Source organism: Rhinopithecus roxellana, chromosome 17 (assembly GCF_007565055.1).
Source record: "Rhinopithecus roxellana isolate Shanxi Qingling chromosome 17, ASM756505v1, whole genome shotgun sequence".
Taxonomy (NCBI): domain Eukaryota; kingdom Metazoa; phylum Chordata; class Mammalia; order Primates; family Cercopithecidae; genus Rhinopithecus; species Rhinopithecus roxellana.
In genome coordinates this window covers 105,654,376-105,679,128 of record NC_044565.1, presented here as the reverse complement: position 1 = coordinate 105,679,128, position 24,753 = coordinate 105,654,376, and the positions used below count along the sequence as shown (strand labels likewise).

At 37.4% G+C, this 24,753-nt stretch overlaps 1 protein-coding gene across 4 annotated transcripts in view; it reads left to right on the top strand.

The window, feature by feature from the left end:
- EML4 (EMAP like 4) overlaps positions 1-24,753 on the top strand; it is a 163,853-nt gene that overhangs the window by 96,306 nt on the left and 42,794 nt on the right. For all 4 annotated transcript variants that reach the window (XM_010382598.2, XM_030921003.1, XM_030921004.1 and 1 more), the window contains 5 exons: positions 13,177-13,300; positions 15,156-15,305; positions 17,287-17,356; positions 18,928-19,038; positions 20,861-20,956. In XM_010382598.2, the coding sequence (XP_010380900.1) occupies positions 13,177-13,300; positions 15,156-15,305; positions 17,287-17,356; positions 18,928-19,038; positions 20,861-20,956 (551 nt within the window). The remainder of the gene's footprint in view (positions 1-13,176; positions 13,301-15,155; positions 15,306-17,286; positions 17,357-18,927; positions 19,039-20,860; positions 20,957-24,753) is intronic.

Here is a 24,753-nt window from a genome sequence, read left to right as displayed (position 1 = left end):
AGCCTATTTACATATGGTACATTTAGGTGAGTGGTAACAGAGAATACTTTACTTGAAAGGCCTGTATCCTTCAGACAGAGCAGAGTAGGAGAAAAGCTAGAAAGCTGCATATTCCAATCACCACTTAGGCAGAAGTCAGGAAACTGGTTGTTGAAAGCAATAGAAAGTAGAATGGGATGTACACAGGGCAGTCTCTGAGGTTAGATGTGAGAGGAGGAGCAGGTTATGCCACTAAAAAGAGGCTCTTACTGACCTATATGTTTATATCCTGAAACCTAAATTTTTTTTCGTTACTCTCTTCCTTAGTTCTGCTGGGTTGTGCTCCAGATACAGCAGAGACAAAGTCCTAGCATATCAACTGAAAATTTGAATAAGCTTCCCTGTAGGACTATCTGTTGTTAGAGGTGGCAGTTAGGTTCTAATACAGTAGTAGTCACTGTGGTGAGTTATTGATTTTAAAACATTTTCCAAGCTAAGTTGGGGGACTTGAAGCACCATGTATAAAATTGCTTATTATGGAAAATAGATAACAATTTGACAAATCTTCTAATAAATAAAATGATTCTGCCATTAAGGTCATCCCTGAAATAGTTATCAAGTACAGCTGGCCTTCCATATCTGTGGATTTCACATTCCTAGATTCAACCGACCTGCATTTGAAATATTCAAGGAAAACAAAGTTGCATCTGTAGTGAACGTAACTTTTTTTTGGTCATAATTCCCTAAACAATACAGTGTAACAACTAGTAAGTAATCTAAAGATGATTTAAAGTATACAGGAAGATGGTCATAGGTTACATGGAAGTGCTACACCTTTTATATCAAGGACTTGAGCATCCACAGATTTTGCTGTCTGCAGGAGATCCTAGAACCAATGTCCCATGGAAACCAAGGGACCAACTATGTGTTACATTTTAAATTTATTATTTATTTATTTAGAGACAGGGTCTCACTCTGCCAACCAGGCTGGAGTTCAAGTGGCATGATCATAACTCACTGCAGCCTTAAACTCTGGGCTTGAGTGACCCTCCTGCCTCAGCCTTCCAAGTAGCTGAGACTGCAGGCACACACCGCAACACCCAGCTAATTTTTGTTTTACTTTATAGAGGTGGGGTGTCACTATGTTTCCCAGGCTTGTCTTAAGCTTTTGACCTCAAACAGTCCTCCCACCTCTGCCTCCCAAAGTGTTAGAATTATAGGTGTGAGTCACCGCACCTGGCCTACAATTTTTAGATATGGAAAATAAGTGTCACATGTTCTCATTATTTCTGAAGCAGAATCTGAATGTCCTCAAAATACTTTTTCAGACTTGAATAATCTTAAATCTATTTTTTCTCTTGTAGAACTTCAAACTAGGCCTGTTTATATTTAACACATGATTACCTGGTCATGTTGAGAAACTGAATTACTCAGGTCTCTACTGGGAAGAAATCTGCTTGTTTTGAGGAAAAAGGAAGTCATCAGTCACTAAATCCCATTCTTTCTTTCTCTTATGGTGCTGTCTCCCTGCTCTGGGATTAGATTCATTGTTATTTACCATTCAGTACAGTCATATCCTAACTGTACAGGTATATCAAGGTGGAAGGACAATTATAATATCTTAGAAAATTGAGAAGTAATTGAGTATTAGCTACCTGTCCAAAAATGTCTTCAGATTAAAAATACTTGAGAAGTCATTTTGACTGTCTAAAATATATATACTGTCTAAAATCCCTCAGTAATTTATTGTAGCCAAATGGTTTATCAAATAATTTTAAAATAAATAATACAAACTCATTTATAAAATTGGGGAAAGGAAAATACCTGAATAATCTTATCATTCTAACAGATTACAGTTCTGATGTGTTTCTTTATTCTTTATCATATATACATTTTATACATTCATTTAACAGATATTTACTGAGTGCTTATTTTGTCAGACCCTATCCTAGGCAGTCAGAGTTACAGCAGTTACAGTGTTGAGCTGTGTGGAACTTATATTCATGCTCCATAGACAAAACAGATAATAAATACTTCATATGTCAGGAAGGTGATACATATGGGGAAAGAATAAGGAGAGTAGAGAATTGCTATTTTATATAGAGTGGTTAGGGAAGACATTTCTGATATGGTGACCTGAAGGAAGTGAATGAAATATGAAATATGTAGATAACTGTAAAAAGGATTTTATGAACAGAGGAAGCTGGAAGTATATAAGCCTTGAGGCAGGAACTTTCTTGCTGTATTAAGGAATAGCAAGGAGGTCCTTCATCATAGAGTACATACAATTTTGTATTATTTAGCACTTACATTTATAAAATGCATATTCATTCCAAGCAAGAGAAGCTTCGTGAGGTACGTCATGTAGGAAAGGGAAGTGAAGTGATACAGCAGAAAGGGCAAATGAGTAGCAAACATGAGACCTAGTTAGGGGTGAAATGACCTGTATCACAGAAAATTAAAGAATCACAGTTCTGCACTATGAGTTAGATAACTCATAATTTTGGGAGAAGCTGAAAATTCATTTGCTAAAGCAGTGATTTTAGAAAACAAAACATGGTTGTCTGATAAAATTTTTCCTATTACCCTGACACTTTGGGCCTCAGTTTCCTTACATATATTTAGGCTTAGAGTAGATATCACTAAGGTCTTTTCGGTAGCTTTTTGAAAGCTCTTTCTTGTAGCAAACAGAAAATGATGCACAGTTTCCTCCTGTCCCTACAATACCTTCACTAACTTGCTTGTAAACTACCTTTTGAAGAACTTAGAGGCTGGGTGAGGTGGCTCACGCCTATAATCCCAGCACTTTGGGAGGCCAAGGTGGTTGGATTGCTTGAGCTCAGGAGTTCGAGATCAGCCTGGGCAACATGGCAAAACCCCATCTCTACCAAAAATACAAAAATTAATCAGGCATAGTGGCACACATCTGTAGTACTAGCTACTTGGGAGGCTGAGGTGGGGGGATGGCTTGAATGGAGGTGCTTTTGTTCAGAGCCTTGCATTATGTTTTCTGACCTGTTGGCTCCAGACCTGTTTAGTCCTAAAACCTGTTCACACCTGTGCAAACTGAGCATTGTATCTGAAAGAATAGCTAAAATTTATCGATAAAGATATAGCAGTGTACTGCTGACACTGTATTTTGTGTCACCTATTGAGAGGGTGTATATTGTCACTTACTCAGAGAGTGTGCAGTTTGAAACAAACCAAAAAAAGCAAAAGCCTTTCATTGAACTACAGGCAGGTTCTTTCCTTTTTACCAAGATGGTATCCCAAATTTGGCAATTCCAGAATTTAGGAAGAAGTTTGTTGAGTGTGCATAAGCAGAAAGGACAGAAAACCAGTGCATTTCCAATGGAGACCATACTTAATTCTAAAATTTATTTATTTTCTTTTTTATTTTAGAGATAGGGTCTCACTCTGTTGCCCAGGCTGGAGTGCTATGGAATGATCACAGCTCACTGCAGCCTTGACCTCCCGGGCTCAGTTGGTCCTCCCATCTCAGCCCCCAGAGTAGCTGGGACTACAGGAATGTGCCGCTGTGCCCAACTAGTTTTGTATTTTTTGTAAAGACAGGGTTTCACCATGTTGCCCAGGCTGTTCTTGAACTCCTGGGCTCAAGTGATCCACCCGCTTCAGCCTCCCAAAGTGCTAGGATTACAGGCATGAGCCACTGTGCCTGGCTAGTTCTAAAATTTACATACTGTCCCTTTTAATAACCTGTATAAACATAATTTGGATCCCTGCATCTGGGGTTTGTCCAAGTATTCTCTGTATTTTTATTTATTTTATTTAAGAGCGTAGAGAAGGTGCTGCCAAGGACAGCAGGCCTGCCAGGCTGCTGGTCTCGCCATCTGTATTTTAAAAGAATACCAAAAAAGAGGACCTTTCCTCTGTTGGAGATTTTTTTTTAAGCTCTATAAAGCAAAGATCTGATTTCATAATGTTGTGGTTAGTAGCAGTCTTCTAGATTAAAATTATTTGAAGACTGTCCCATTTTTTAAAATAGAAACTGTCCCAACTTCTAAGAACATGTTCTTGACATCCTCTTTCCTTATTTTCAGCAAAAAAAAAAAAGCCCCAACTCTCTCCTGTGGACATCAAGTATATGAATACTTCATTAGAGAATGTTCTAATCTTATACGTATTTATCGTGGCTAAAGTCTTCATTCAAATTATGTGCATTTTTGCTATACACATACTTTTAAAAAAAAAAAATCTAAACTAGAAAATGTAATTAACCAAAAATTTTCAGTCTTCAAGCATGCCAGTTAACTGAGTGAAATATCATAGTTAGAAATCTGTGCTGTCCAGGCCAGGCACAGTGGCTCATGTCTGTAATCCCAGCACTTTGGGAGGCCAAGGTGGGCAGATCACCTGAGGTCAGGAGTTTAGACCAGCCTGGCCAACATGGCAAAAGCCCATCTCTACAAAAATACAAAAATTAGCCTGGCGTGGTGCACCTGTCTGTTGTCCCCAGCTACTTAGGAAGCTGAGGCAGGAGAATCTCTTGAACCTGGGAGGCAGAGTTTGCAGTGAGCTGAGACAGCACCACTGCACTCCAGCCTAGGCAACAGAGTGAGACTCCATCTCAAAAAAAAAAAAAAAAAAAAAAACTATCCTGTCCAAAAATGGCAATTATATTCTATATTGTATTTCTAACTCTAGTAATTGTTACTGTTTTCTAGAAGCACTTTGAAAAGAATTCTAAAATTTGTGATTAGCTGTAGCCAGAAAGAGTTGCAGTTAATCAGTGGCATATACCAAGATTGCAAGGAAAAGGTGTAGTAAATCACGTGCCATGTCCCCGAACTGTACTCACAACTGGTTCTCCAAAGAACAGTTTCACCAAAAATATTCTATTGTTTTCCTTTAATAATGCTTTTTAAACTTTGGTGAAGTATTTTAATGTTTCTAAAAACATATTCAAATAATACAGTGACCACCCAGATTTATCAGATCTTCACATTTTGCTTTATTTGATTCAGGGTTTTTGTTTGTTTGTTTGTTTCATTTTTTCCTTTAAGAAATAACATTATAGTTGAAGCTTCTCATTAATCCTGTTTAATCAGAATTTTTATATACAGGTTTTTAATGTTCTGCTGAGGTCTCCTGATTTCCTCCCTGCTGTAGTTAATTGAGAAAACAGAGCCAGGATAATAGTTTGACATTTGAAATTTCCTGTTCAAATTTCTTATTTTTAAAAAATTAAGTGCAACTTGGTATATTCATATAAAATGAAAAGGTTTTTTGTTTATTTAGTGCTTTAAATAATTTTTCCTGAGGATGTAAGTGAGTGAGTTTGGGGAATTTTTAAAATAAAACCATATTTTGCCTACAGAAAAGTTTTAGGCAGTATAGTGAGTCTTTGAGCAGTTTTATGTGTCTCATGTTATTGAAATAGATTTCTTTTCCATCTTTTCCCAAAAAAAGCCTTTTCAAGCAGTACAAATAATCTAAAATGCTTAAGCAAACTCATGTCTGATATTTTCAAGTAATTTTATGACAATCAGAGAAACATCAAGAGAAACCTGATTAAAGGAGGTTTAGGTTCAAAAAGGTGGGTAACTGTAAGTTGGCTTACTACTGTTATAAGAGTTGATTAACAGGGGCACAAGACATGGTTATGTCTCCAATGTAAGCTCCTAAGAGGTTAGGTTCATATCTTTTACACTGTGCATCCCCCACCCACTATGTAATTAAAAATTCAGGAAATTTTATCAGCCAAAAGAACTCTGCCTATAGAAGAAAAAAGTTAAGGTCGCATTTTGTACTTGGCCAGATTTTTCAGGCCAAAGTTTTATATTTGCTAATAAAACTACTAATGTTTAGCAAGTACTGGAACTAGGGATTTTTTAAATCTATGAAATAAGAGAGATTATATCCTTCTAAATTCTCTTTTGGTTTATTTGGGTCTCTACATTTTATGATTTAACTATTTTTACAGCTAGATCATTGAAAGGGGGCAAAATCCAAACATCCTTACAGATTCCATTGTTTGATTGGAATTTTAAAATACTGAATTATAACTACAAAATAACTGGATCGTTAACTGGGATTTGAAATCTTTTGTCTGCATCAAGAACCTTTTTAAGAAAAGATTTTAGCCTTCCAAAAATGTTCCTTGTCACTTTCTACTATAAAATTTTTTTTTTTTTTTTTTTTTTTTTTTCTTTTTTTTGAGACGGAGTCTCGCTCTGTCACCCAGGCTGGAGTGCAGTGGCCGGATCTCAGCTCACTGCAAGCTCCGCCTCCCGGGTTCACGCTATTCTCCTGCCTCAGCCTCCGGAGTAGCTGGGACTACAGGCGCCCACCACCTCGCACGGCTAGTTTTTGTTTTTGTTTTTTTTTTTTTTTGTATTTTTTTAGTTAATATTTCTGGGATTTTGGTTGTCCTTCTATTGTTTAACTCTGTGGTTTTGGGAAGTAGAGCCTGATAGTATCAGAGAAAAGGCTCAAATTGAGTAAAGATTCTTTAATTTTCTGCTTGCAGAAATTAGGTAGCATCACACTCTCCTATCTTTTAGTTAAGTATAAAACTCAAATTCCAGTTTAGGGGAGCCTATTGAGTTCTAAAGATTGTAAAATACAGATTAAAAATGGACTCCTAAAATGGAAACTTTCGGGAGAAAGATGTATTAAGTTGTAAGCAATCTAGACGTTCAGAAGGCTTTCTACAGGTAGTACCCATTACACAAATAATTATAATCATAGTCCAGATCCCTGAAGTTCTGCTGTTGCCTCTGAATGGCTTTTTTTTCTTTTTAAAAAATCTCTAAGACCAGAAGTAAAGCAAGCTTAAAAAGAAAATCACTGGAGGAACTGATCTTGGAATGGAGTATGCCCAGTGCCATCTCCCTTCTCCACTCTGCCTGAATTTTAACTTTTCCTTTGCTACAATTTGTGAGCAATTAATAAGTTTTTGTAAGGATCTTATATAAATTACTTTAAAAATCAAGTATTTATACATGAGTATGAACCATTTTGAAAATATGGCTTTGCTCAGAACACCTGAGATAACTGTCTCAAAAGAATGGGAGTTTTGATTAGGGAATATGATAACCATTTTGCAATTTGGGACACCTCGGAGTGTCAGATGGCCTAAGGGAGATGCAAAAGTAGAAGAGCAAAACCCAAGGAAACTGAAGGGGAAGCATTAGGAGGAATGGGGGAAGGATACAGAAGGGAAAGTGCAACATCAAGTATTTCAAATTTTTGCCTAGCAATCACTCTTTCCAAAGATAGTAGAGCAGAAACATCTTCCTCTTCTACTGTCCTCCCTAATTTCCAGCTGTTGGGATTCAGAGCTCAAGCTCGTACTATTTGGATTGAAAGGAAGCTGTGTTGTCACCTTGTAATTGGACTAGCCTGAGGCCCTTACCAGTATCTGAACAGCACTGCCTAATGGAAATACAATGTATAACACATATGTAATTCAAATTTTTCTAGTCAAATTTTTAAAAAGACACGTGTAATATTAAATTTTAATAACAAATTTTTAACTCAATGTAGCCAAAATACTGTCCTTTTGATGTGTGATCAGTATACAAAAATTATTAGTGAGATATTTTACTTTTTTTTCCATATTAAGTCTTCAAAATCTGGTTTGTATTTTATATTTCCAGCATATCTCAATTCAGACTAGGCCACATGGTAAGTGTTCAGTAATCAGTGTCTATAATTTTAGACAGAGCAGGTCTAGATCATAGTTTTAGAGTGAAAATGTTTCCAGAGTTCTAAGTAATAGAATTTTGGACCAAAGTCTAAAAATGTATTTAACCTCTCTAAGTCTTGGTTTCCCCTTCTGTAAAAGGAGGTTAGACTAGGAGAGCTATAATATTTCATCCAGCCCCAACATATGTGTCTGGGGAAATGAACAACAGCCTTCATGAACAATATCCTACAGAATTTCTTCTTTAATAATTAAACTACTCTATCACTGATCAGATTGACTTAAGAATATTTATTTTGTTTGAACATAAGCTAGTAAGTGCTAAAGCTGAGATTCGAACCAAGGTCTGTATCACAAAGCTTGTGTTCTCTTCACTCCCTCTCAGTCCCAGAAAATTTCACCATACCAGGGTTGGAGATAAAATGTTGAGGCTGTTTATATTTAAGTTAGCATCAGCTTCATTATTGAATACTCCATACTGTGTTTACTATCATGAGGCAGGTAGTTTTCCTCACTTTCCTTTTCTGGACCACCAGACTTTGTATTTTGTTTCTGATCTTCTGCTTTGATCAGTCCCATCGCCCATCCCTTATTAAGTTTCCTGGTGGTTTATAGTGAAGACAGGCAGAAAGTAGCATTGGGATAATACATACTGACTCTGAGTTTTATGATTGTAAGATCAAGAAGCCTGAGAATCTCAGGAAAAAGTGTGCAGTGAGAATCTGACAATGACTGGGTAGAAAAGAGGCTCTTCTTCATCTATGTATTTTACCTAATGCCCAAGGTAAAGAGTGTCTTCCTAAAAGAAGAGGTTGCAAACTGGTGTTGTGTGCAGGCCAAAGGTATGTTTTCATTTGGTATTGTCCCTTTTTTTGGTAGAGGAGGGAACATTTTTAAATAGGCAGGTTTCGCAATAAATTATAGATTTTCTATTTCTTTTGAAAAATAAGAAGACCTAGTAACACTGGACCCACATTCTTCATGGAGTGGCCTTGCTGCTCCCTCCCTGAGATGGGGTATGGGGTATTCGAATACAGTGTCCCCACCCTCAGTCATCGTGTACTCTCCCACTTCTCTCAGTTTCATATCCTGCAAATGAATTTGTGTTGTTTTAAAGTGTACATAATAGACTCAGCAGAATTCTAGTTTATTTGCTTATACTTGCTGTTCTGTGGACAGTCACTTTAAAGCTTAGGAAAAGATACTATAGTGTACTAAATCAAACAATTGCTAAACAGTGTTTAGAATGATCATAAATCCCTTTCAAAGGCAGAAGGATAAATGTTTGTCAAGAACCTCATACTATGCTTTGCAGTGTGATATCTTATTTAATCACTTATAATTCCAAACAATAGGTATTACCACTTTATATATTGAGAAAATGAAGCCAGTCTTGCAGCTAACAAAGTGTGAAGCTAAGATTCAAGTCATAGACTTTTCCAAAGCTCATGCTGTTTTCACTATAATGTATTGCTGGAAATTGTCTGAAGTGCTTAGGTTATATACTTGATCTCCAACGTATATGACCAATTTATAGATAGTGAAAGCATTGTCATCCTAATATGCATTGCCATTTTTATATCATATCAGAAAAGTTAGAAGCACTAGATCATGCCTTTACTTTTCTACTTGGTTTCTTAGGCTGCTTGACATTTGATAACCAATATGGTGTTCTCAGCTGTGCCTGTTCAAAAAGGAGACTTTTTTTTTTCTTCCTTGATACTGTGACTAACCCTCCCCCTTTGCTGTACCTATGCTCCTAAATGGTGATAGAAGCATCTATTATGAAACGTCTTTTTTATTCAGAACACATTTATGATGTACATCTCTGATCAAATATCCTGGAATAAATTCCAAAGGATTAGATATCTACCTTCAAAAAGTTTGTAATCTTAAAAACTAGAGGAAAAATTATATAACAAGGTGACACTTGAAAAGAGTAAACTATACAAATAAGAACAAGGATATGCAGATCGGGATGACTGCAGAAGTAGGGAATATTTACAGCTGGTCATTTTCTTATCAAATTTCAGCTGTGCTAAAAATCATCGGGAAACAGAGCCCACTCTTAGATTCGGAAGTAGTGAAGACATACATCATGTGGTGTTAAAACCATAGTGTGGGAGGCCTTAGCCTGTTCTTAGATCAAACTCTGAGGCCAACTACACTGAGTAATAATAATAAAAATAACTTGAACTTCTCACCCGTAACAAGCACAACCTTTTTTTTTTCTTTTGAGACAGAGTCTCGCTCTGTCTCCAGGCTGGAGTGCAGTAGCATGATCTCGGCTCACTGCAACCTCCGCCTCCTGGGTTTAAGCGATTCTTCTGCCTCAGCTTCCCGAGTAGCTGAGATTACAGACATGTACCACCACACCCAGCTAATTTTTGTATTTTTAGTAGAGATGGGGTTTTACCATGTTGGCCAGGCTAGTCTCAAACTCCTGACCTTGTGATCTGCCTGCCTTAGCCTTCCAAAGTGCTGGTATTACAGGCATGAACCACCATGCCCAGCCCAAGCATAACCTTTTTAATCTGACTGAAGAAGTACTTGCAGACATTCAAGAAGTAATTTATCTTTCCTTCCTCTTCATGGTTTGTATTATATAAACTACTGCATTATCACATACTCTTCTCCTTAGGTCGTTTAAGTCATTATTAGAGATCCTAAGGTTGTATCAGCCTCTGGTTGTTGATCACATTTTCAGTCTGGTTCTAATGCTATTTTCATATCATGCCAGACAAGTTGGCAAGTGCTAGACATTTCCCATGTATCTGTACTAAGCCTTTGTCTCTCCTTTAGGTCCTTCTGTAACCATTTCACAATCACCATCAATATTATTGAACCTGTTACATGGAGGTCACTGGGATGCTAGAGGCAGGGTTAAGTGGGGTTTTTTTGTTTTTTTGTTTTCAAAGGAGTAAGAAACAATTGTGGCTGGGTACAGTGGCTCACACCAGTAATCCCAGCACTTTGGGAGGCCGAGGGGGTGCAGATAACTTGAGATCAGAAGTTTGAGACCAATCTGGCCAATGTGGTGAAACCCTGTGTCTACTAAAAGTGCAAAAATGAGCCGGTTGTGGTGGTGCGTGCCTGTAATCCCAGCTACTTGGGAGGCTGAGTGGGGAGAATCACTTGAACCCAGTGGCAGTTTGCAGTGAGCCAAGCTCGTGGGACTGCACTCCAGCCTGGGTGACAGAACAAGACTCCATCTTGAAAAAAAGAAAAAATTCCATCAGTTGAGTGATGTATTTTCTTTTGTAAAATATGTGTAATGTTGCCCAGGCACGGTGGTTCACGCCTGTAATCCCAGCACTTTGGGAGGCTGAGGTGGGCGGATCACCTGAGGTCACGAGTTCAAGACCAGCCTGACCAACATGGTGAAACTCCGTCTCTACTAAAAATACAAAAAAAAAAAAAAGAAAGAAAAATAGCTAGGCATGGTGGCACATGCCTATAATCCCAGCTACTTGGGAGGCTGAGGCAGGAGAATTGCTTGAATCCAGGAGGCGGAAGTTACAGTGAGCCAAGATGGCGCCATTGCACTCTAGCCTGGGCAACAAGAGCAAAACTCTCTAAAAAAAAAAAAAAAAAAAAAAGATGTATAATATGGATTTGATTCTAGAGTTGTGTTTTTTAACATTTTAGTTTTAGACTGTTGCAGTTCTTATGAACACCTATTGGTTTATGTAAATACAAGACACCTATCCTGCCAATAAGAAAACTGTTTCTTAGCACTGTCTTGAAAATCTCGGAGTATGACATTTGAAATCTTGAGGTCATGTTTTTTTTTATTATTGTGAGATTTTATATATATATGTGTGTGTGTGTATGTGTGTGTGTGTGTGTATATATATATATACGTGTGCCACATTTTCATTATTCAGTTGAGTTTAGGTTGTTTCCACATCTTGGCTATTGTGAATAGTGCTACTGTGAACCTGAGAATACGGATATCTCTTCAAGATCCTGATTTCAATTCTTCTAAAAAATACCCAGTAGTGGGATTACAGCATCATGTGGTAGTTGTGTTTTTAACTTTTTGAGGAACCTTCATCCTACTTTCCATAGTGACTATACCATTTTGCATTCCTACCAGCCCTGTACAAGTGTTCAAGTTTCTCCACATCCTCATCAATACTTGATGTCTTTTTTTTTTTTTTTTTTTTTTTTTTGAGACAGTCCCGCTCTGTCTCCCAGGCTGGAGTGCAGTTGCGTGGTCTCAGCTCACTGCAAGCTCCGCCTCCCCGTTTCACGCCATTCTCCTGCCTCAGCCTCCCAAGTAGCTGGGACTACAGGCTGGCCACCACCACACCCAGCTAATTTTTTGTATTTTTAGTAGAGACAGGGTTTCACTGTGTTAGCCAGGATGGTCTCAATCTCCTGACCTCATGATCTGCCCTTCTCGACCTCCCAAAGTGCTGAGATTACAGGCATGAGCCGCCGCAACCAGCTGTCTTTTTGTTGTTGTTATTATTATTATTATTATTATTATTATTATTATTAATACCCATCCGACAGGTGTAAGGTAATATTTCATTGTGATTGTGATCTGCATTTCTCTGATGATTAGTGATGTTGAACAGTTTTTCATATACCTGTTGGCCGTTTTTATGTCTTTGGAGAAAAGACAAAAGAAAAAATGTACTTAGTCCATTTTAAAATCAGTTATTTAACTATTGAGTTCCTTATATATTTTTGAGATTAACCCTTTTGGCTTGCAAATATTTTCTCCTGTAGGTGGCCTTTTTATTGTTGATTGTTTCCTGGCATAAGAAAAGCTTACGCCATTTAACATCTATAGGTTCATTCAGTAGTGTGGTAGACATGGTTGTTGTCTATCCAATCTCACTCTTCTTTTCAAGTGTTAGAAAAACTGTTGTCACAAAATTTTCTTTTGTGTTTTTCTACTCAGCCTTACTGGCCTTGTAGAAATGTGTCAACTTAGATAAATTATATTTTAATTCTGAAAAAAATATTCTCAGTTAAGGAAATGGCCATTGGTTTTTTTTTTCCCTACGATGTTTTGGACTAGGACTTTATAGTATCACTTTGTTTTCTATATGCTGTATAGTTGGCCCTCTGTATCCATGGGTTCTGCATCCACAGATTCAGCCAACCATGGGTGGAAAATATTTGGGGAAAAAGATTGTCTGTTATACTGAATATATGCAGACTTCTGTCATTATTTTCTAAACAATACAATATAACAACTATTTACATAGCATTCACATCATATTATGAGTAATCTAGAGATGATTTAAAATATACAGGTTATATGCAAATACTATGCATTTTGTGTCAGGAAATTGAGCATCCATGGATTTTGGTATCTGAGGAAGGTGTTCCTAAAATCAATCCCCCATGGATACAGGACGACCGTATAACAAAAACAATTGTATATAATGAGGCTAAAACTTTGAAGTGGTCATTTTTGTCTTGTTTTTATTGTATCACATTAATAATCCACTTTTGTATGACTATACAGAAAATATATATGACTTAACTTTTGTCTTGTATTTCAACAGAAGGAGAATATATTAAAATGTTTATGCGCGGTCGGCCAATTACCATGTTCATTCCTTCTGATGTTGACAACTATGATGACATCAGAACAGAACTGCCTCCTGAGAAGCTCAAACTGGAGTGGGCGTATCCTTCTCTACAATGACAGCAAATTCGTTTGCTAGTTTGACAAATTACTTAACCTGTTCTCTGTCAAAATTGTCTTTATACAAAAAAAAAAAAATAACAGCTACTTAAATAAAAGGAAACATCAGGCCAGGCGCGGTGGCTCGCGCTGGTAATTCCAGCACTTTGGGAGGCTGAGGCAGGCAGATCACAGGGTCAGGAGTTCAACACCAGCCTGGCCAACTTTGTGAAACCCCGTCTCTACTAAAGATAAAAACAAAAAATTAGCCAGGTATAGTGGCACACACCTGTAATCCCAGCTACTCGGAAGGCTGAGGCAGGGGAATCACTTGAACCCGGGAGGTGGAGGTTGCAGTGAGCCAATATCAGGCCATTGCACTCCAGCCTGGGCGACAGGGGAAGACTCTGTCTCAAAAAACAAACAAAAAAAGGAGATATTATCTCTAATTCTTTGCTGTTAGCAATTTAAAGCCATCAAAGTTTATATCTTTGGAAAGGACAAACAATATTTTGCGAACATCGTTGCAGGTACTTGTGGTATGCTAGAAAAGGCACTAGACTGGAATTGGAAGACTAGTGTTTGAGTTTTGGCCCTGCCACTTACTCCCTGTGAACGTTAACTTTCTTTACTTATAAAAGGGGTTAATAACCCATGCCTCACAGGGGCTGCTGTAGGAATTAAATAAGAAAACATCAGTTAAAGCATTTTGTAACCTCACATTAACAAGGCTGATTCTAATTCAGAATTAACTTTTCAGCCAGACTTTTTTTAAATGACTAACTGTTAAAGGAGAGTTTTCCTAATTTCACCTAGAAATTTTCACTTCTCTTACAACCTCCAAGAAACTCAGTGAAACAAAAAGGAACTAGTAGTTTGACCTCCATTGTCTGCCTCCATTCTCCTACACTTCCTCCCACATCCCTTGCATTATTCCCTCCTTAGGCAGGTATCAGCTTGGACACACTCACCAACCCTTTAATTCTGTACAACATATTTTTAACAAACATTCTGCCTACCAAACTGTTCCTGGCTATTCCTAATTTATCATGTGGGTCCAGCATAAATATCCCTTTTCCAGATAGGCCTTCTTTTGGTCCCTCCCTTCTCTCTCTTTTTCTCTCCATCTAAATTAGGTCCTCCATTTAGGCTTTCTCCTAGCAGTCTGTTTTTTGTTTGTTTTTTTCCCATAATTTGTAATTTTATATTTGGTGATTATTTGTTTTCTTTGCCAGAGGATAAGCTCCAGAGACAGGCCCTACATTTTTTTGTTCAGAACTGAATATTCACTATTATGCTTGATACACATTAGGATCTTAATATATATTTGTCTGGTAAATGAGGAAGCTACGATTTAAACATATTAAAAGAGTTAGGTTGCACTAAGGATAATGGCAGGGTATGAGTTTTCCTTTTCTTGGGCAGATGGTGGGGGTGGGTGGCAACAGTGTCTCTGTGGCCCAGGCTGGAGTAGCAGTGGCACGATCTTGCTCACTGCAGCCTTGACCTGACCTCCTGGGCTCAAGTGATTCTCCCACTTCAGCCTCCCAAGTAGCTGGGACTACAGGCGTGGGCCACCATACCTGGCTAATTTTGTTTTATTTTCTGTCCAGACGGGGTCTCACTATTGCCCACACTAGTCTCAAAAACTTCTGGGCTGAAGTGATCCTCCCACCTTGGCCTCCTGAAGGGCTAGGATTACAGGTGTAAGTCACTCTGCCCGTCCAGGACATGAGTTTTCTAGTTCTAGTTCAGTCTTCTTCATTGTACCTTACTAATTCCATAAGTATACATGAAAAATCTGTTAACAACTTGAAAACTGTGTTTATTTAAAACCTTGACTCTTTTTCTATTAAGATATGGTTATCGAGGAAAGGATTGTAGAGCTAATGTTTACCTTCTTCCGACTGGGGAAATAGTTTATTTCATTGCATCAGTGGTAGTGCTATTTAATTATGAGGAGAGAACTCAACGACACTACCTGGGTCATACAGACTGTGTGAAATGGTTGGTATCGTTTAACATTGGTTGATTTTTGTTCTTTCAAACCCTCATTTTGTATTTTTTAAATTTGGGTTTTGTTGAAAGTGATTTCTTGTGGAAAGCTCAGAATGTAAAAATATTATGGGTCATCTGTTGAATATATTTTAAAAAGAAAAAAAGACTTTAGGCCTCCAAAATGGTGGTGTGGTATCAGCAGCAACAAAACACATCCTCCATAAATCATGATTGGAACCTCTTCTGCTTTCTCAGATGTCTTACAGTCCTTCTCTTCTCTGGTCTGTAGTATGAAATATATATGGGACAGACTGGACATTTTCAGGTTTCTGAAAGTGATTATTGGTTACTTAATATTTATTGAGGATTTGTCCTATGTAGATCAGTTTTAGACTTGAAGCTTTATTCTTTTGGGAAGAAAGAAATCATAGCTGAATAAGGATCATAAGTATGCCATAGGACGTCAAACTACAAATGTGAGAATTCCTTTTAAATGCTTAGGCGTACTTTTTTTTTTTTTTTTTTTTTTTTTTTTTTGAGACGGAGTCTCGCTCTGTCGCCCAGGCTGGAGTGCAGTGTCCGGATCTCAGCTCACTGCAAGCTCCGCCTCCCGGGTTTACGCCATTCTCCTGCCTCAGCCTCCCGAGTAGCTGGGACTACAGGCGCCCACCACTTCGCCCGGCTAGTTTTTGTATTTTTAGTAGAGACGGGGTTTCACATGTGTTAGCCAGGATGGTCTCGATCTCCTGACCTCGTGATCCGCCCGTCTCGGCCTCCCAAAGTGCTGGGATTACAGGCTTGAGCCACCGCGCCCGGCCTTAGGCGTACTTTTAAATTATTTTGTTACTTTTTAGTTAAATACAATTATTTACTGCTTATTAATATTTTCCAGCTTTTTAAATTTATTACCCTTTTCCCCCCTTAGATCCAAGGACTGACTGGATATTTTCTAACATTTAAAAGCTTTTATGTCTATACTATTCTGACACCTGTATCTTTATCTAGAAAAAAATTAATAGATGACTATTAGAATATTATATAGATACTGAACTTTTGGAGTTGATTAAAATATTGCCTTTTACACTCGCAGAATAATATATGTACAAAACTATTTACTGCAGTATTGTTTGTGATAAAGATTAGAAACAGCCTAAGTATTTTTCAGTTGGGGACTTACTGGTGAGGTTGTGGTGTACCTACCTATAGGCCACCATTTAAGCTGTAAAGAATGAGGAGGCACTTTATGTATTAATATGTAAATATCCCTCTGATGTATTCTTAAGTACAAATATTTAAGAACAAGAGAATGTTCACAGTGTTCAACCATTGTTGAAAGAGTCTAGATACGGACATAAGGATGTCTTTCAAAATTTTGCTAGTCACTTGTATACGTACTGTGAGTAATTTAGGCACATATGCTACACTACTTCCCATTTCTATTTAAAAATTCCTTGCCTCAGTTTCACTTACAAGAATTTAGCACTAAGAACTAATTAAAAGGTTGAAGGCACTATGTGTGAAGATGCTCATTGCTGTTTTGTTGAAAAGTAAGAAATGGCCTAAAAGTTGGAAGAGCTGTCAAGTCAGCATGTATGAGGATTATGTAGCAAAAGGGAAAAATGCTTGTAACTTTAATAAATTAAAATTACACAGCACAATATTGCATCTTCACTATAATAAAGTCATGTGATTTGTATGCCTATGTGCATGGACTAGAAAGGAACTTGAACAAATTAGCGTGCCACAGTTGTAAATAAATATTTTCTTTGAACTTAGTCTTTCATTCATCTGTGCAGCTTCACAAATAAAAAGTATAGCTGAAAATTCAGAAATCTTCAGATATTTGATATTATTTGATTTGCTAAAGAAAACAGATAAATGTATGTTTTTTTAATGATTAAAAACTGCTTATTTGAAAAATGTCGATACAAAGATATTCTGCTGTTTCACGTTTCCTGTGTTTAAAATCATTCTTAATACTGCTTTTTAGCCTTGCTATACATCCTGACAAAATTAGGATTGCAACTGGACAGATAGCTGGCGTGGATAAAGATGGAAGGGTGAGTGGCATAGCGTTATGCATTCTGTACCTAGAGACATTGCTGTTAGAGTGGAATCTATTGTAATTTTAACCACAACTCATTTGTTTTATTCTTTTGAAATTTAAGTACTGAGGAATTTCTAGTATAAGCATGGAAAAAACATTAGTATATAAGAACACTTTAAGAGAGAGAGTCATACTAATAAATTTTGTTTCTAAAAAATAAGTGTTCTCCCTTAAACTATTTACTGTAAAAATGGGAAAACTGATATGCCCATTACATTTTTCTTTATGTAAAATAGTTTACCAGTGTCTGCCAGAAGGTACTGCAGTTTCCCTTAGTTGATGGACCTGTTGATTCTTATTTACTTACTTACTTACTTACTTACTTACTTACTTACTTACTTATTTATTTATTTATTTATTTATTTATTTGTAGGGGTGGAATCTCACTTTGTTGCCCAGGCTGGGCTCAAGCTCCTGGGCTCAAGTGATCCTCCAGCCTTGGCCTCTTGAGTGAGTAGCTGGACTACAGGTGTGTGCCACCATGCCCGCCTAACTCTTGATTTTATATGTGACTAGAACTGATACGACTTAGAGTTTCAGTTACTATTTGATATTATTCAGTTGGTTTGTATAACAAATACCTTATTTCTAAGGATCAACAGTGAATATTAATGGTGACTGAGTAACCTGTATATGACTATACTCATGACATTCTCAGACTTCAGAGGAGTGGAAGGTTTCCACTAGATAACTTCTAAGACCCCTTCCAGTTGCAAATGCTGTTTAAGGGCTGTTTAGTAGTTTATTGGACATTGATAAAAAGTGTTATTTTCTCAGGAATGAAGATTAGTAATGCTAAAAGCAAAGTATCCAGAGCAAATTTGCCTGGATTAGAATCCTGACTCCACCTTTTTTTTTCTTTCTTTTTTTGAGATGGAGTCACACTCTGTCTCCCAGGCTGGAGTGCAGTGGCACGATCTTGACTCACTGTAACCTCCGTCTCCCAGGTTCAAGCGATTCACCTGCCTCAGCCTCCTGAGTAGCTGGGGCTACAGATGTGTGCTACCATGCCTGGCTAATTTTTTGTATTTTTAATAGAGACGGGGTTTCACTGTTAGCCAGGTTGGTCTTGATTTCCTGACCTCGTGATCCACCTGCCTCAGCCTCCCAGAGTGCTGGGATTAAAGGTGTGGTGGGCCACCGCACCCGGCTGACTCAATCTTTTAATAGCGATATCACTTTGGGCAAGTTATTTAAATCTCTGTATTCCAATTTCCTCAGCTGTGAAATGATAATTATAATAGTGTACCTGTAGCTCATAGGATTAAATGAATTAATATGTGCCATACTTAGAATAGTATGTGTAACATAGTAAATACACAAGTTATTTGCTGCTATTGTTATTTTCACAGTATAAGAAAATACCTACTTAAGATTTATTTGGGGGCATGTCTAAATCTAGTAATATTTTAGTAGAAGCTTATCCATCCCTATTACTTTTTTAAATGGCATTAGTTCTGTGTGCTATTGGTATTTATTTGCATCCACCTGTCCAGTTAGCCCTGCTATCTTGTGTTTTTGCAGCCTCTACAACCCCACGTCAGAGTGTGGGATTCTGTTACTCTGTCCACACTGCAGATTATTGGACTTGGCACTTTTGAGCGTGGAGTAGGATGCCTGGATTTTTCAAAAGCAGTAAGTGACAATTTTTAGAGAAGTAAGCAAGCTGAACAAAAAAGCAGGAAAGAAGTTAAGCTCAGTTTTGTGTTTACGTGTCCATAAAACGATAATCCTGAATTGAAAAATGAGATGCTAGCTATTGCTAACATATTACCTATTGCTAAATGGCTAGCATTTCAACTTGAGTGCTAAAGTACTTTGGTTTAGTTAGGATGCAAGATATTTTACTTTAATTATTCTTGTAATTATGCTGCCTTGAAGTAGAGTTTCCATGTAGTAGCAGGAAGTGGTTAGAGGAATATATACAAAGCAAAGTACAATTTTAGGCAAGCAATAGGATGTATTTTTGCCTTACCTTGAATCATAGAAAAGATCTATTTTATTTTAAAAATTGACGGGAAACTTGGCCAATTCTGTGCAAATATTGGCTTTTCTTGACGTCATATTTGAGCAGCAGAAACAATCAAACCTTTGTATTTCCTAAAGTCATGAATTATCTTGGTTTTGAATTGATGACAACATGGGTTTAAAATTTTCCCTACTGATCTTTTCTAAGTGTTGAGGCTTTATTCCAAGGGTAAAATAAGACAAGATCTTACTCATTTAAACTTTCTGGTTTTTTCTTGAATTGTATGTAATTGTGATTATAAAGTATACAGGTAATCTTCTATATTTTAGGATACATACTTTTTTAATTTCAAAGATAAATAAAAACACTTATTTTTATCTCTTCAGTTCTTAGGCGTTGGCAAACTGTATTCTGGATTATGGGAGTTCTGTGGGACATGGAGGAAAGGACACTTTCAGAGCAGAAAGATAAATTTTAGTGAATTTAGGAACTTTGCTAGCTTGAAGGCACTGAATGTCAAGTGTCTAACAAGTCAGGAATTGGGAGAAAGACATTTAGAAAAGGAGATAAGAGGTCATAAAGGAAATACTTTTGCTACTTTATTTTCTCCCATAAATCTCTATAGCAGGAATTGTCGTCCAGTTGTTGATAACCATTGTTACAGTGTTAAGACCATCTTGTATTGCCTCATAACTCTATCTTTTCTAATTCAGATAATATTCCAATTTAAGCTAAGAGAAAGATAAAGAGGAGAAGAGAGTAAGCTCTGCCCTTCCTCAGTGCCTCTCACTCTTCCCTACAATGTTTCTGTGTTCCATAACATTGTAAAGCATATTTCACAAATGCTGCTATTTAAAAAATCATTTAATATCATCTATAGTTATTTTTCTTAAACTAGGAGACTTAAAATACGTGAACGAGAATGGTTTCAGAAAAATAGGAAATTTCATTATAAAAAAGGAATTTCATTATAATTTTACTTAGGTTGTTTGTTCGTGTTAATGTAAGTCAGGTATCTCACAGAAGACTGAAATCAGCAAACTTTAAAATAGCCATGAATTTTAGCTTATTCTGTCAAATTGTCAAAATTTAGTGAGGAACAAAGTTATGAAATTATGTACATTTCTTCTTACCTACCACAAGGAAAAATACCTTAATACAGGCAGCAAGAAGGAAGCATAAGATGCAGAAGGGACTAGGATAGCCTCAAAATTAGTCACTATCTCTGAATAACAGGAATGACTAGATGGCAAGTGGAAATTAACCTGGAGGGATGAGGGGATTTAAATAGAACATTTTTTAAAAGAATCTTTATATTTTTGAGGAAAATATAATTGTGGTAAATAGTGCATTATGTTTCAAAGAGTGATGAGTTTAAAGGATTTTGGGTTATCTTCCTATTAATAGTTTTAATAATATGGTATTTCTTTCTTAGAATGTCAGCCCTATCAGTGAATTTTAAAATAACTTTAATTGACTTTTCTTTAGGATTCAGGTGTTCATTTATGTGTTATTGATGACTCCAATGAGCATATGCTTACTGTATGGGACTGGCAGAAAAAAGCAAAAGGAGCAGAAATAAAGGTAAATTTTTAAAAAACTGAGTGTTATCTTTTAGAGTACATTATTTGTTTTGCAGGTATTTGGAACTATATCGGTATTGGAACAATCTATTCTTAAGTTGAAAAAGCAGACCTGGGCAAATTCAACAAATTTAGTGATTTGTCATAATCCTTAAGATATTAACACTGTAGTTATACAAGATAAAATAGTCAAGCAACTTGAAGCAATTTCAGTATTTCAGACATTACTACAGTCCTGAAATGCCAGAGTAGATGGATGTCTGATCTCAAAATTAAGACTGAACACTCTTCTTGGTTTTCTTCTTTAATAAAATATGTAATTTCATTCCATCTTTAAAGTTTTAGAAATCTAGAGGAAAAATTCAGTAGGAATACGGCTGATGTAACTGGAGGGCTTATGATAAGTTTTTTGGTCTTAATTGTGTTTGTAGGATTATTTTAGAAAATTCTATAGCATTTATAATTGCTATAATTGCATTGTAACTCTTTGCAGTACAAGGGTTGATCTCTGTGTGGATCAAGCTGTAAGTTGCAAGAGAAGAATGTAAAATGCATTGAAGCTGTGTTTATGTGAGCCAGAAATGGACTTCTCCCTCTGACAGGCTTTTTTAAGGATTCAAAGTGACAAAATGGCTTTAAAAAGTCTTTGTAATATTTGCCATACTCTTAAATAACATCACATTTCTCTCCAACTCCTCTCTCTTAACAGTTTTGTTTTGAGTAAGCTTCAAGCTTTTAGCTTGTTGAGCAAAAAGATTATATGATGTTTAACTTAACATTTTGAAAGAAGTAGATTTGATTGTACTTAAAAGGAATGTAAGTTGTCAGAAAACCTCAAACTAAAAAACATGAATGAAGATATAGATTGGCTTCCAGTTATTCAGACTAATTTAACATTGAAACAAAGGGAAGTTGCATGAAAATGAAATATATCAATTTTGATTCTTCATAGTAAGGTTTACTAGATGAAGTCTTGTGGTTTTCCTCCTACTGGCCATTTCTGGTCTCCTTTCCAGGACCTTAAATGTTGGTGTTCTTCAGAGTTTTATTCCAGATGCTCCACTGATACTATATGCTGTTCCCATGGCCTCATTTTCTATCTGCTGAGTCCCGTATCAGTTATCTCCAGCCCAGATCTCTAACAGGTTTAACTCATATTTCTAGTTACATCCTAGACATCTTTATTTGAATGTCCTCTACCGCAAATGAAAATCAGCATGTTCAAATCTGTACATAATCATCTTTCCTAGCCCCCAACCACCAGTTTCATCCCCTAGTGACTGACCGCATTTCACCTAGCTACCTAAGCTAGAAACTTGGACACCATTCATGGCCCTTTTTACCTCGCTTCTCACATCGAGGTAGTCAGGAAGTTCTCTAAACACCGTGTCACAAATATCTGCATTATAACACTTCCTAGTACAAGCGACTGCAAAACAATTGAAGTTAACTTAATCTGGCCAGGGGTGGTTGCTCACACCTGTAGTCTCAGCACTTTGAGAGACCAAAGTGGGTAGATCATTAGAGGTCAGGAGTTCAAGACCAGCCTGGCCAACATGGTGAAACCCCATCTGTACTAAAAATACAAAAAAAAATTAGCCAGGTGTGGTGGTGGGTGCTTGTAACCCCAGCTACCCTGGAGGCTGAGGCAAGAGAATTGTTTGAATCCTGGAGGTGGAGGTTGCAGTGAGCCAAGATTGCGCCATTGCACTTCAGTCTGCATGACAGAGCAAAACTTTGTCTCAAAAAAATAATAAAAATAAAGTTAATGTAATCAAAACAGAGGTTGTATTGACTCCTGTTTAGGGAGGAAGAAAAAGCCTCTAGTGGGAGATTTTGACTCAGTAATGACTTGATTCAGATGCTGGATTACGGGTTAACTGTCTTCTCTTCTCCCTGTTTTGACCTTATTCTACTGTAAATAGACCTGTTCTGCTGTAGATGAGCTCCATCCTTGCTTAAGTCACAAGGATTTGAGGAGTTGATATATAACTTTTTAATTTATGTAAGTTTAAAATTCAGTAAGGCGAGGGCAGCCTGGATGACCTGAGCTTGCGGGACCTCTCGTGAAAAAAAATAAAAAATTAACATTAAAATTCAGTAAGGACCTGGGTGCTGTGGCTCACGCCTATAATCTGAGCACTTTGGGAGGCCAAGGCCGGAGGATCGCTTGAGCCCAGGAGTTCGAGACCAGCCTGGGCAAACATAATGAGACCTTGTCTCTACCAAAAAAAAAAAAAAAATCAGGGCATGGTGGTGCACACTTGTAGTTCCAGCTATTTGGGAGGCTGAGGTGGAAGGATTAGCTGAGACCAGGAGATTGAGGCTGCAGTGAGCTGAGATTGTGCCACTGCACTCCAGCCTGGGCAACAGAGCGAGACCCTGTCTCAAAATTTTTTTTTTTTAATTTTCAAAATAAAAATAAAAGTAAGGCAACTTAAAAACCTTACTGACAGAAATTAAAGAGGAGGGATATTACATAATCATGAATAGGAGACAATTAAGATGTCAGTTTTGCATATTGAGCTATACATTCAGCATAGTCAAAACTCAGCTTTCATAGGAGTTGACAAACTGAATATAGGTGGAAATATGAAGGGGAAGGAATAGGGAATAGTCAAGACAGTTGTGAAGAAAAAGAATAAGGTTGGCCAGGCACGGTGGCTCACGCCTGTAATCCCAGCACTTCGGGAGGCTGAGGCGGGTGGATCACGAGGTCAGGAGATCGAGACCATCCTGGCTAACACGGTGAAACCCTGTCTCTACTAAAAATACAAAAAATTAGCCAGGTGTGGTGGCAGGCGCCTGTAGTCCCAGCTACTCGGGAGGCTGAGGCAGGAGAATGATGTGAATCCGGGAGGCAGAGCTTGTAGTGAGCCGAGATCGGCTCCACTCCAGCCTGGGTGACAGAGCCAGACTCTTGTCTCAGAAAAAACAAAAAAAGAATAAGGTTAAAGTACATAAAATATGAAATATGAAGACTTATTATAAGATATTGTGGTTCAAACGTAGATCAATGGAAGAGAATATAGCAACAGGTTACACAAATCAGTTGCTTGACTAATGCCAAAGGTGGCAATGCAGTGGGCAAAGAATAATGTTTTCAGTGAATGGTGGTGGATTAATTGGATACTCATATGAAAAAAAATTAGCCTTGACCCCTACCTCACAGCATTCAGAAAAATGTGTTTTAGGTGGATTATGCATCTTAGCATAAAAGGTAAAAAACAGTAAAGCTTTTAGAAGAAAATGCAGAACACCTTTATAAGTAGATTTAAACAAGGCATATAAGTACTAACTACAATGGGAGAAAAAGATAAATCATATTAAAAACTTCTCTTTATCAAGACGCCTTTTTTTCTGAGACAGTCTCATTCTTTCACCCAGGCTGGAGTACAGTGGTGTGATCTTGCCTCACTGCTGCAGCCTCCGCCTCCTGGGTTCAAGTGATTCTCCCGCCTCAGCTTCCTGAGTAGCTGGGATTACAGGCGTGCGCCACCATGCCTAGCTAATTTTTGTATTTTTTTAAATAGAGTCAGAGTTCACCATGTTGCCAGGCTGGTCTCAAACTCCTCACCTCAAGTGATCCTCCCGTCTCAGCCTCCCAAAGTGCTGGGATTACAGGTGTGAGCCACCAGGCCCGGCCTATCAATACACCTTTGAGAGTGTGAGAAAGTATTTGTGATGCATACTTCCAACAAAACACTCATGTTCTGAATATATAAACATCTATAGTTCAGTAAGAAAAAGACAGTTTTTTAAACAGCAAAAGACTTCTGGCACTACATAAAACAGGGT